Here is a 13,717-nt window from a genome sequence, read left to right as displayed (position 1 = left end):
AGAATAACTGACACAAGTGACTAGAAAAAACAAACAAAACCAGACATGCCAAAACTCAGATCAATTCCAAAGCAGGGTGTCAGAAGACAACTCTCAAGAAAAAATACTCACTCTGTGCAGATTTTGTTCTGTTTGTAAAACTTGTGTCTTGCTGCAAACAGCCGTGAAATATATTTGGCATTTTCAAGATCATCCTTTAAACAGAAGAAAAAAACAGGGAGGGGGGGGAAATACAATCATTCATATTTTGTTATTCTTACCAAGAAGTAACAAAGAAGAGTTTTAAAAATCCAACTGTGGTGACGCTTGGTAAGGTCCGTCACGTACGGAATCTGGCTGCCAAGAACATGTCTAGTGGCCTCAAGAGCATTCAAGGCATTGAGTTACCGAAATACAGCAGCATGCCTTTACATGCTGCCACTTCTCTGCTAAGTCACAGTAGGAGGGGAGGAGGGACAACAACAACAAAAAAATGGCTCAAGCCTGCTGGTCCAGTTTCTATACTGGCCTTGGTTCAGGGAGATGTGGAGTGATTTTAAATAGCACAGAACAGCACTGCAGCCCTCTGAACTCCGGTATGTGCACACATTGTAGCTTATGCCCAGTCTGCACAACTACTTATGCTGCTATATTTATGCCAATATGAACAATAGCGTGGCACTGTGGATGCTTCATCTCACAAGCACTTCATTTCTTTTGTAGCTTCCCAGCATAATATATGTGGGGATTCTTGGAAAAGAATACAAATATTTCTAGCTAAATGAAATTAATTTCTCTTTCTGCATAAAGTAAAATGTCAACTTATCGGGAAAGGGTGGGCTTATGGTGAGTGAACCCCTTTGGGAAAGTGGATTTTTCAAGGTTTGTTATTATATAAGCAGCTTTCTTAATGACACTGATTAGATCTTTTTTCTTACTGTGTGAAAGAGCACATTCTCTTCTTTGTTGATCAACTCCAGAACAATTGAAGACTTATTATGTGCTATATTCCCAATGTCATTCCACCTGTAGAGTAAAAAAATGCAGCAGAGTAAAAAAAATGCAGCAGAGTTTGCCAACACATACATTCAAGCATTTGACAAACACATTAAGAATCCCTTAGTCAACATTAGTCTCCTTTTATGTGAAAGCTTTTCAGTAGCTGTTTGGTGAAGAAACATGGTCAGGAAAACAAGGAAGTCATGCTCTGATTAAAGGAGAAGCAGATATTAAGCTCTTATTCCAAAGCAGGAGAATTTAAGGCTCTCTTTAAAAACACCAATTTGAAGATTCATAATAGAAGATACACTGAAAATACATTAATGACAAACATTTTACTGAACTGTTGCATTTTTGAATGGATTGACTTTAGCCACACATACTAGAAATTTTAATAATTTTTTAAATAGTGCCATTCCTCTCCAAATGCTGTTTCTAACTTCCCCTCCAGTGCTAATTCTTCCTAAAGAAGGTTAAGCTGACAACATGGTTATGTAGGCTATGCATACCATGTTAATACTCTGGTTTTATGTTTGCAATCTTTTTTTTTTTTCCAAGTAATTGTCAGGTTACCCAAGATGAGAGTTATAATCTTCTTACAAATAGCTGACAGACATTTGCGTACATTGCATGCAATTCACGGGGATGGAAAGGACTTGTTTGTTCTGTTTGCAGCATGCATTCCTCTTCATGTCATGGCAGGATGCTTGAAGTGCATATTTGCAAAGAGTAAGGATTCCAGCACCAACTATCATTTCTACATGTAAAGGAACTTCTTGCTTTTGTCACCTAGCACAGTTAAAGGATTGTCTAATTTTTTCTCAAAATTAAATACGCAAAACATCAGCTATCACAGAATCATGCAGGCTGGAAAAGACCCTTGGGATCATCGAGTCCAACCATTAATCCTACTCTGCTAAGCTCACCCCTAAACCATATCGCCCAACACCACATCTAGACAACTTTTAAGCATACCCAGGGATAGTGACTCAACCACCTCCCTGGGCAGCCTATTCCAATGTCTGGCTACTCTTTCTGTGAAAAAAATTCTCCTAATGTCCAGTCTAAACCTACCCTGTTGCAGTTTGAAGCCATTCCCTCTTGTTCTATTCCTCATTACCTGTGAGAAGAGACCAGGACCAACCTCTCTACAATGTCCTTTCAGGTGGTTGTAGAGAATGGTGAGGTCTCCCCTCAGCCTCCTCTTCTTCAAACTAAACAGGCCCAGCTCCTTCAGTCGCTCTTCACAAGATTTATTCTCCAGGCCCTTCACCAGCTTCGTTGCCCTCCTCTGCACGCGCTCCAACACCTCAAGATCTCTCTTGTATCGAGATGCCCAAAACCGGACACAAACAAAAGGCGCGACCTCACCAGTGCCGACAACCAGGGGGACAATCACCTCCCTGCTCCTGCTGGTCACACTATTCCTGATACAGGCCAGGATGCCACTGGCCTTCTCAGCTACCTGGGCACACTGCTGGCTCGTGTTCAGCTGCTTGTCAGTTAGAAACCCAGGTCCCTTTCTGCCAGCAGCTTTCCAGCCACATTCTCCCAAGCCTGTAGCGTTGCATGGGGTTGTTGTGTCCCAAGTGCAGGACCTGGCACTTGGCCTCGTTGAAGCTCGTACCATTAACATTGGCCCATCGAACTAGTCTGTCCAAGTCTCCCTGTAGGGCCTCCCTACCCTGGTGCAGATCAACACTCCCACCTAACTTGGTGTCATCTGCAAACTTACTGATGATACACTCTATGTCCTTATCAAGATCATCAATAAAGATGTTAAACAGAAATAGTCCCAACTGTGTGGAAAAGGGAGCTGTAGCATTTTGGAAGATGACCACTGAAAGCCCTCTTAAGGCAAAAAAACCCCAGCATTCCACTTCGAGTCTGATACGAGCCTTAGCTGCTTACCAAAAATCAGTGGACCTCATAAAACACAATTTTTGGCTGCACAAATGTTCATATGCTATTAATGAGGACTAGTAAAAATCCACTTCAAGTTAATACCAATGGTAATGGAAATATCCACCAGAACAGTAGCAAAGAAGAAACTCTAGCCTCCCTAGGATCATGGAGATTTTCACATAGAAGAAACATTTTCATATAGAAAAAAACTTTTATAAGAAGTAACAAAACCCACAAAAGAAAGAAAGTTAGTGGAAAGGTTTAAGTCATTCTTAATAACCAAAATAAACAGCAAACAATTAAGTGACACAACCAGGATTTTCAAAATTACGGAATGAGAAAGTTCAGCTTTCTCATTCCAGTGGGGCACCTAAATATGGAAACTAGATTTTCAGAAACATTGAGCACCTAGGCTGCCAACTGTGAGGTTTAACAGATTTGCATTCAGAGGCATCAAAGCAGCAGACATAAAGGCAAGAAAGAAAAGGGATCAAAGTCTTGTAAGTAGAACAAGATACATGACAGACAACTACATCTTTCGTGCCATCAAACCCATTCACAGACATCAGAAATTATTCTTTATCACATCTCTTACGGCCAAAAGGCCAATCCTGAAAACAGCAAGGTGACTACTCCTTAGTTAGAGGACTGGCACTATTGAAGTCACATATGAAGTAAGGAAAAAACCCCACACACAGAGCTCTGAAAAGAAACTCGCTTTAAATACAGAATACCCTAGCTTTTACCTATAAATCACAGTTGTCCTAATTCTGTTTTTTACGAAGATTCCCATGAAGAAAATACCGAGGTGTATGTCATTTCCATGATTATCCTGCAGAGAAAGGATAATATATTTAGTTTAATAAAGAAACCAGCCAATACACACATACGAATGCATGCTGAACTACCAAACAGAAGCCCTTCTTCAGGATGAATGCAGGATTAACCCTCAACTAACCTGTATTTTGCTGCTTGATTGGACTCTGATTTTTGACACAGTTAGCACTGAACTGGATTCATTCTGTTGATTAGTGAGAACAGATGAAAGCTAAACGAGCCTAAGGCTGTCAAACAACACACACTCCACCAACTGGTACTCATTGTATAATAACCCACATTCCCTCTCACTGGGATTCGAGCTACCTAGAGCCCATGGGACTACCAAAAGCAGCAGTTCTCTTTTACACTCAACGGTATTTCCCCAGTCATCTGTGAAAACCTGTAGAGATTTCAGAAAACCACATCTGGAGATGGAATCCCTCTCAGAAAGTACTTGTATCTCTATATAGATACATCCTTTACTGTTTTTCAATTATTGGATAAAATATTCATCTACACACACCACAATGCCCACTGTCCTTGCATTGCTTTTCAGAAGTTCTATTGTTTTTGTCCCTACACATGTCTCCTTGCGGGCTCCTGTTTGAAAACCACATACTCCTGCTCCCTTTTGCCATCAGTTGTTTTCTTTAAAATGGTTTGTTTTCTTTTTTTTTTTTTTGCTACAAAAGCTTAATGCTGTCAACAAAGATGTTTTTCTATATTTATAAACAAAAACAACTCCCCCTCAGCTACATATAGAGTAACTGATTCACACTTTAAAGTGGTAAATAAAAATCACGCTAACACAGAGTGTGGTTAAGAAGAACTGCTAGAAGAAAGGATATGAGAGAAGTTAATGCCCTATGCATGAGCAAATTCTAGAAACCACCAGGCATCCTTGCATTTTAATAGAGCAGATTAGAGCTGTTCTCCTGACCTTGCTGTTCTTTATTCCCATAAGGCAAGAGAGTATCTGCTAAGTTTCTAACTACCTGTTGTAATTATCTAAACTACCTGTTTCTAACTACCAAGTGTTAGGCCTTTTGCAAACAAAAGTCAGATACCAATTTTCAAGCCCCAGCCTCTGCGCCAGCGTTCTCCCACACATACTACAAGTGAGCGGTGGTCTCACAGCTGACAGTTGTCAGCGTGGCCTGATTAGAGGACTCCACACTCCTCTGCCTTGTCCCAAAGGCAGTTTTAGAAGGCAAAGAGACTCGGGAAACGTTGGGGAAAATGTATGTGTTTGTACGTTTGTTTGTGTGTATACACTCAAATATCTATACAGAAAGAGAAATATATTTCTAATATAATTTTCTAACAGGAACGATAAAGAGAAATCTTTTATTTTTTTCCATTTGAATGTAGTTCTAGTTGTCCACAAGGCCAGCATGCTGCTCTTTGATATAAGGGTAAGACTAACCTGCAATTTTGCAGAGCACCCAGCCCACTAACCACACTTATCTTACTGACATGCAATAATAACTAATGACAATTTCAAGACAGAAATCCTTTGCAGCAACAGGCAGCATCAATCCAAATTAGTTTGAGGAAAAACATTGATTTAACTCACTGGCAAAAAACATTTCATAACTTTTGTTGCTGAGCAGGAGGTTTTTGCCATTCAGCTCCTCCCTTTCAGGTCAATTTTGAGATTTCCCAAAGGATCAATTTTGACTACAGCAGAAAGAGTTTTATTGTGGGGGGTTTTCTTTGGTGTGAGGTTTTGTTTAGCTGGTTTGGTTTCCAATTCCAAGTAATCCTTAGCAGAAAAATTTCTAGCAGTCCACCGCCTACAGTGGCTGGATTGGTTTGTAAAGAGGAACAGGTCATGTTGGTAACAGCGGTTTTCAGTTTCTCAGTACAACTTTACCAGGGGAGCATGTGCTCCATAAGGCCAGGCAGAACATCCATGGCAGAAAGGGGTTCCCATTGAAGCGAATGTGACTACAAATACATAATAAATCCTGAAACCATCCCTCAATGGCGTGGAGCACCTGTACACATGTGTAAGAAACTAAGGAAAGAGAATTCTTTGTAAATACAAGCTTAGGCAGACAATGAAAAAGTCTCATCTTCTTGCTCAGGACAGTGGTGTTGTCCCCATCCCTGAAGGGATTTAATGTCCATTCAAACCACCAGCAGTGACACAGATCCTGTTCTGTTGTGGACAAACACAATTTGCAAGCGTCCCAAAGGTCACTGCAGACTCCCGCATCATTTAGATTCATGAAGAAACCTCTCCCTTATAATACACACTAACATACCTTCACAGGGAAAGTTTCCTGTCCAAACCCATCAAGGCGTTCCACTTCATTGATGTACATTAGCTCGGCCTCTGCTGCTGTAATGCCACTGCAATTAGAGTAACAAAAGGCAGCAAACGGTTCAATATCATATACATACAAAAAATAATCGTGAAAAAAAGGAAGATTCACAAACCATTTTAGAAGACACTCTGAGAGATTCTGCCTGGAAATGCACAACACAAAACTGACTTTCAACATTAGGGTCCTAATTAGCAAGGGGAAGAATTTTACTAGATGTTGCTAAGGTAAGGTACAAAGCACAGTTCAAATTACAGGAAGAACAAACTGAACTGATCACGTTACTCAGTTTCTTCTGCACACATCAAATGTTTTCCAGGCTTTATTAAATCATTAGGCCACCGCATCAGTTTATATTTAATTTTGAATGGCAAATTTGAGCCATATGGATCCTGATTTGCATAAATAATATCCAAATCCACTGAAGTTTCTTAAAACGACTTAAAAGGGAAGACCTACATTTTCAAGTTGGCTATTCAATGACAGGCACTCAGTCCAAATGTTGAGCAGATTCTCTTTCATAACAGAGAACAAGCCAGCTGAAAACTTTTAGACACTTGTCTACACATGCTCCTGTCACAGCTCAGGAATTCAGACAGATTTCAGTTCTCAAAAGCAGGTCAGAATACATTGCAGGTTACTCCAAAAGAAGGCCACTACTAATGTTTCTTCTCTTTGCTCCTCCTTACCACAGCTTAGGAATAGAAATACAGGAACCAGACAAATACTTGGGAGAAAGAGGGAGAGAAAAAGGGTGGAATGCGATCTATGTGCTGAACTGAGGGTAAGTATTTGTTCTTTGTGTTGCAGAAACAGCACTAAAGAGAACAGCGGGGGTTGGAAATCTTTGCTTTCAAGTCTGAGAGTTAACCAAGATCACACAAGCAGCCCATGGCAGAGAGGGAACAGAACCAGGCCTATTCATGGCCAGCCTGGAAGCTAACCCTTTGGTTGCATCAAAGGCACAAGCTTGCATTGAAACTCGGACTGAGAGTGGCCTTAGACTCAGACATTATTATTTGCCCCTTTGCAACCATTGTCTGTCATATAATGGGGAGTGCTGCACCCTTCGTGTTTCACGTAATAAGTCTTTAAATGCAAACTCATAACACAAAATATTATTCCCAGTGATGTACAGGCACTGCTATTTTTCTAAGCACAGCACTCTAGAAGTGTGAACATTTCCACTACCAAAACACCTGGATGACACGAGAGAAGTCGCTTACACAGCAGGGATTTGTACCCAGGCACTAATACATACACTCCCAGTTCACTAATACCACCATATTGCACCTTTTCCAGAGTATGACTTAAAACCCAACTACTCCTGATACTTTCATTTCCGTTTCATTGAGAGCATGTGTTTCCTTTTCTCTCTTGAATAAGAGATAGTCCTCAGAGAGACCCCTGGACCATTCCGATCAAGCCACCATCAAGATTTAAATGAAACCAAGAAGAAAAAGGAGTCTGTTACATAGAACAAATAGTGTTACTCATGCTTATTAAAGTTTATTGTGCAAATAATTTATTTGGGATGAAGTTCCTTGGCCATTTTATGTTGACAAGGAGCAGATAATTTTTTATCACAGACAAACTACAAATCCAGTGACTCAGAGCATAATCGTGTCACAAAGATAGGCTATCCCTGACAGAAAAAGATGGGGAGGAAGGGAAGTGTTAGGAGGATGATGACCAAAAAAAATAACCCAAACCCTAACATGTCAAGCTCACCTGTGAGTTCGATGCTCCTGAGCAACCTTTTGAGTTAGCTCCTCCAACACAGCTTCATCCTGGGTCCAATCCTGTAAGAATATGAAGTAGCATCAAAAACTAGTCATCCAAAGAGAGAGACAACAAAACGCAACACAGGGATTATGATGGCAGATGTTTCAGGACTGTTCCCTGTTCATGCACTTACAAGTAGTTACAGAGGGAGAACTCCTCACCTACCACATTGAAAATTCAGAGCATGGGAAGCTAAAAATGTGCAAGGACGACCTGCACATCGGATTTTTTTCAGATCTTTTCGAGGGGTGGGGTGGGGCTAAAAAGACACTGTTAAAAATAGGGGTGAGGTGCTTTATAGAGCACAGATCATGGAATCACAGAACGGTTTGGGTTGGAAGGGACCTTAAAGATAATCTAGTTAAAAGGGATTGAAAGTTTTGCTGCCTCTTCCAATTATGTAATAAAACGAACTCTATGCCTGCAACACATTTCTGAGTGGAAATTTTTATCTTCTGCAAATTTTAACATTGTGTGGTAGCAACAATTCTGGAAAAACTTGGAGAAAGTTAATAAAGGAAATCTGCTCATAAATTCAAGTTGAGGGGAAGAGGAAGCTGAAAATCCTTTCTTGCAAAACCTCAAAGTTCTTATTTTTATTTCAAAAAGCCTTAAGGCTGTACGTAACGTACTTAAATATACTGCCTGCTTCTTGCTCAACAGGGCCCTCCCTCTGATATTTGCTTCTGCCACAAAAAAATGTGAAAGTGGTAGCGTGCTAATGAAAAATGGCATGGTACATGCCTATGCACAGCTACACACCTGTGGGGTGTACTGTGTAAATAACTTTGTTCTTTTCACTGCTGAAGAAATGCTATTTGACACACATTGTAGCCTCACAAGATCAAACAGTACAAATGTAGCTGCCCCTCCCTCATCCACCAGCTCAATTCACTAATAAATTTACAGCAACATTCTTGTTGAAGGCTCTTTCTATGCCCAAGATTCACTCAAATCCTCCTAATTGCTTCAGGACTGGTTTATATCTGCAGCACTTTGCAACTGTCACTGAATTTGCAGTGAAATATTTACTATTACATTATCCGCTCTCTTCTCCAGAAAAGAAAAAAACACGTAGTCAAAGAAATGTTTAGAGAAGCACTTAAGAGTAGGCTTCTGAAGACTGTCGGAAGCAGACGCTTTGCTCATCTTGTTAAATTTAGCAACAGTAGTACGGGTTAAAGGCAAGATACCACAAAGTGAGCACATGTGAAACAAGAGAGCTGACCACAACACCTTGTAGGCAGCAGACTCAAAAACTGAGGTTCTAGGAGATGAGCCACATAGAAATTAACCATCTGAAAGCTCATCTAGAGTTCTAAACCCTCCTCTATTTTTTTTCTGAATAGAAAAATAATATCAGTATATCAAAAGAACTTTAGAGAAGTTCAGGGATTTACAAAGTGACAGCTTGACACACTTCTCTGGTTATATTTGCAGGCATCTTTCCCATCGTATGCAATCATAAGCCATCAGCTACACAGGACTGTGAATTACTTATCAACAAACAAAGGTGGCCTACCAAAGAAATCCTGCTCCACTAGTCAGGCTAACAGAAGTCTCTTAGTGAAAGGTTAATACTGAAGCCACATTCTAGCCATACTCGGCATAGTCAGATCACTAGACATTCATTAATTCCGTTTCTCCCTGATGACTCGCTTGTTCAGGTGGTACCAACCTCTGTCTACCTGGCTCCAAATTGCACTTTCACTTGAAGAGCCTGTGCAGCTGTCACCTTTTGGACTAGAAAAGTACAGTTCCTGTACAAAGAGTGCCGGTAACTGGGATGAAATGCTTCTGGAAGTGCCTTTCTCAAGTCTTCAAATTACAGTGAGATGAATCATCCTTCTTCTACTGCTCCACTAATTGCAGAGGGAAACCAGATGCCTTAACTTCTAGGCAGTTACATGCAGGGCATGGGAACCCCACCCCACTTCCAATTTTGTTTTATTTTTTTCTGGTTTCAAAGAATTCCATGATCTTTTATATCTTATGAAGCTTACGCTCAAGACTTGTGCAGATGGACTTGTTCATCTAAGATAAAGCCTGCCTTAACTTCAGCAGGCGTATTTTTTGTCTCTAATCCATCCTCCCAGAGAGGCTCAATGTCATGGATTGCAAGTGCTTGGCATTCATCACCAGTTTCTAACGTCATCAGCGACCTTAAACACTTCCCTTAGCATTCATTTGCTAGTTTCCAATGTACATTTAAAACACAGTTACAGCATAGTCCCTCTTGAACATCTTGAGAAGACCCGATTCATGCTTCATTTTAGCCTAAGGGTCACTTGACAGAAATTCACATTCTCTTGAGGAAAGGCTGCATGGTTTTTCCTGTGACTCAACATTTACTACATCAGTAGCCCACATTCCCTCTTGTTATGCCATGTTACCAAAAATGCAGTATGGCTAATACACACCTTTTTTAATAGCTGCTAATTCTTTTTTGATCCACAGAAGTACATTTCTTTTGTTGATACCTGTCCCTAGTGGAGGCTTAACAGCAACTGAAAAAAGACTAAATTTCCATCGCACCTATTCTCTCAGATACAATCAAGTACATTGCCGGCTTTGGGGATTAAATTTTATTTCCACTATTAATACTTCAGTGCTGGTGCTTTTACTCTGTTATCAACAAGGTCATCTCTGATGCATGGAGAAATTATTCAAAGACCACAAAAGAGGGAGATAAGGAACTCACCATAGGAAACAAGACATATTCTCGGAGGAAGTCATGAGATTCAAAGTGATTATAGTCTCCAAAACCAGCTGGAAGAAACAACACAATTACTCATTTTAGCACTTTTCCACACATGTTAAGACCACACTCAACCTTCGCATAGATGCTTAATTTCAAGGGGGCGAGTTCTCTCTGAAGCCACAATCCAGCACACAAAGATTTCTGCTTGTACTTTAGCTTTTAACATGGATGTCTGAAAATAATAGTGTTATTACCAGAGATCAAATAACAGCCAACAAGCAATTTCTCTCTTTTGATCCCTAATACTATGACCATTTGCAATGCTTAACCATCAAGAGTGCAAAAGTTCGTTTTTTGGTAGCCTTCCTGAACTAGCATCACCATCTAACAAGGATAGGACTGCTCAGCCTCTTTAAGAATGGTGCACACTTTTGTTTCTCCAATATTTCCAACCTTGCCTACCCCCCAAAAATAAATAATTAACCTACCCCTGCTATGGTTCTAGTACAAGAGATGCTTAATTTTACAGCCTAGGAAGTTAAAATCCACTAGCCAATTCTATTAAAAATTATCAACAACCAATACAGTTTGAGGGTGTAAGGGGAGGTTTTATCGTTCTACAGTCAATATAACAGTATAGGCACTGTGTCAGACTGGTTGACTCACCCATACCTTTCTACTTGCTTTTCTACTTCTGCTACATCTACTTAAGAGGAGACACTCGTCTCCACGCTCACATTAACTCACATGTGTCTAAAGACAGGCTGTTTAAATGTCCTTGAAACCACGGAGTTTTGAAAATGCTTCCTAAGGGCTAAACTACATTAAAAAACACAAAACAAAGTCTATATTTATCTATCTGCTAAACACACAACAGCTCATATCAAAAGAATATCTTGCCAGGAGGTTCTTATTTTATATTAATTGAACTGGATCAAACGCCATCTACAAGATTCTCATATTATAGAAGTTGGAAATCCCCACCATAAATCATACTATCTAAACATTCTTTCAAAGCTTCTAGACAATTTCATTTATTGCAGGATGCCAAAAATGCAGTTTCATTTTGTTTTCACCTCAGAGTTATGTTTTAACATAAACAGAAAGAAATCAAAATGGACATGAAACAGAGTCTGTAAGTTTAGAAAAAATAAGTATTTCAAATATCTTCAGTTGCATCACATGAAAAGGACAAAGGGAGTAATACAAGGTCAGGAATAAAGCAAACGATTAGCTATAGCATTCTGATGAAACGGTCTTTGAAATATAATAGATTATGTAGAAAATTCAGAATAAAAGTGATTACTTCAAACTGGCTACAAAGATTGACTCACACTCAAGATTAGCAAAAGTTCCAAAACTACAGGACCAGTGAAATATATTCAGTATGTATTCAGTCTTAACTTGCACACGGGAAAAACTTCATTTACTTAAACTGCAAGATTCAGTGTGGAATCGTCTACATGTATTTTCCTTTATTAAAAAAAAATAAAATCAGAATTTGACAGGAAACACTTCTTCAATTTTTAACCAAAAGAAAAAGATACTAAAATGGAATTTCTACTGCCCTAAGATCATATTAGTACTACTCTCCATTGAACCTTCAATTTTCAAGAGTCAGACCTTCATGTTTGCTATTTATATAGATTCTTCCCCCTTCCCTGTCATCAGAGGACATGCCCAAGGTCATGGATAGACTGAAACATACTTACTCCAAACACAGGGCTTCTTCCTCTGCCCCTATACCTTATATAATCCCACTTTTCTTGATGTCCTTAGGAGGTTCAGAAGAAAAATCACATTGTAAGAAGTAGTTTTATTTATTTATAACTCACGTAATTATGGTCATGCGTTCTTTCATACTTCACTTAGCACTACACTGCAAAATGAGTTTTTAATTAAAGGCAAAATTAAAGCTGCTGCTATGCTCTTTGATGTAATTGCATTTCTAACCAGAGAACACGAAGCAAATTCATTACTGCAAAGTACTCCGTGGTTGAGGTTGGAAGAATTGGAGTTCTGTTCAGATTTGCTTACACGAATTTTAGGAATAGGAAAGATGAACACTGTGATGCGGTCCTTCATTCCCCTCACTGAGGGTGTGAGTGTTTCATCACGAGTAGTCCACCTATGCACTTTTAAATCAATAGAAAATCCAGCTGTTGTCAGTAGGAGTCACAGAAGGCCTTAGTGCCCAGTCAACATATAGAACAAACCACAAAAGTCAATGTTGTAAAAAGGGCTATCAGGTCACGTCACCTTACCTTGCACTGCCAATCCAGCTAATCGAATTCCCTGCTCCAGTGAAGGAAGTAACCGGCCATCAAGAACATCTTTTTTCACTTGCAGGTAATACTGATACCTACAAACAAGAAAAGAGCACAATTTAAAACATTTCTATGTCTGTACATTCTCTACAGAAAAAAAAAGACTGCTGAAAGCAAGGGAAACTCGCCACAAACAGGTCAGGCTGTTAAACAGCAGACTGAATCTGGCTTCAGAACGTTCCGCGTTATCAAAACAAATCGATATGATCCCTACATATGCAATGCTGCCAGGTGGATGAAAAGGAAAATAAAAAGCTCTAATTTGTGTTCCCTAGACCACATAAATTTTGCAGAGGTTGCTGAAGACTATGCAATTGACAATCCAGAAAAAGTGTGTTCCATATTTATTCTATTAGTTTTGCTCCTGTGTCACCTTTTTGATAGAAGAAACGGAATTTTACCAATATACTTTGGCCTTCTAACATAACTTCAACTAAGACCCATATAAAAGCATTTTTAGACTGACATCTCTCATTTCAAAGGATGATTTAGACACACTAATCCAGGAAAATCAGCTTCTAATATCACATACTTGCTGATCTGCAGTAACTAATCACAAGACAAACTATGTTAGTTTTAACCACAGCAAGAGAATTCACACATTTCACTTTACATTTGCAACACAGTAGATGAAGACAAACAAGGTTTCCACAAAAAGCTTAACAAGTTACTGTCCCCATCTGCTGAACTGGACCAGACCCATAGCACAGTTGGCCAAAGCAGCTGGGATATGCACCAGTCCCTCCGGCACGCCAGGTTGAAATCCAGTGGAGAAAGCTTCGTTACACAGCTGAGTTACAGCAATACAATAATTTCGTGTCCATCAGCTTACAACTTTTGGTGCAGACATAACCAGGTGGATGGATGGTGGC

At 39.7% G+C, this 13,717-nt stretch overlaps 1 protein-coding gene across 1 annotated transcript in view; it reads right to left on the bottom strand.

Moving 5' to 3' along the window:
- The window catches only part of PTPN14 (protein tyrosine phosphatase, non-receptor type 14), a gene marked incomplete at its 5' end in the record, with an annotated part of 38,130 nt that extends 25,250 nt beyond the window's left edge, over window positions 1-12,880 (bottom strand). The window contains 7 exons of the mRNA XM_009868315.1: window positions 112-194; window positions 918-1,005; window positions 3,630-3,715; window positions 5,973-6,060; window positions 7,764-7,834; window positions 10,519-10,586; window positions 12,783-12,880. Coding sequence (XP_009866617.1) covers window positions 112-194; window positions 918-1,005; window positions 3,630-3,715; window positions 5,973-6,060; window positions 7,764-7,834; window positions 10,519-10,586; window positions 12,783-12,880 — 582 coding nt within the window. The remainder of the gene's footprint in view (window positions 1-111; window positions 195-917; window positions 1,006-3,629; window positions 3,716-5,972; window positions 6,061-7,763; window positions 7,835-10,518; window positions 10,587-12,782) is intronic.
- Between the last annotated feature and the right edge of the window lie 837 nt (window positions 12,881-13,717).

This window comes from Apaloderma vittatum, unplaced genomic scaffold (assembly GCF_000703405.1).
Source record: "Apaloderma vittatum isolate BGI_N311 unplaced genomic scaffold, ASM70340v1 scaffold12534, whole genome shotgun sequence".
NCBI classification, from domain to species: domain Eukaryota; kingdom Metazoa; phylum Chordata; class Aves; order Trogoniformes; family Trogonidae; genus Apaloderma; species Apaloderma vittatum.
The sequence above is the reverse complement of the archived record's forward strand: the minus strand, read 5'-3'. Positions and strand labels throughout refer to the sequence as shown.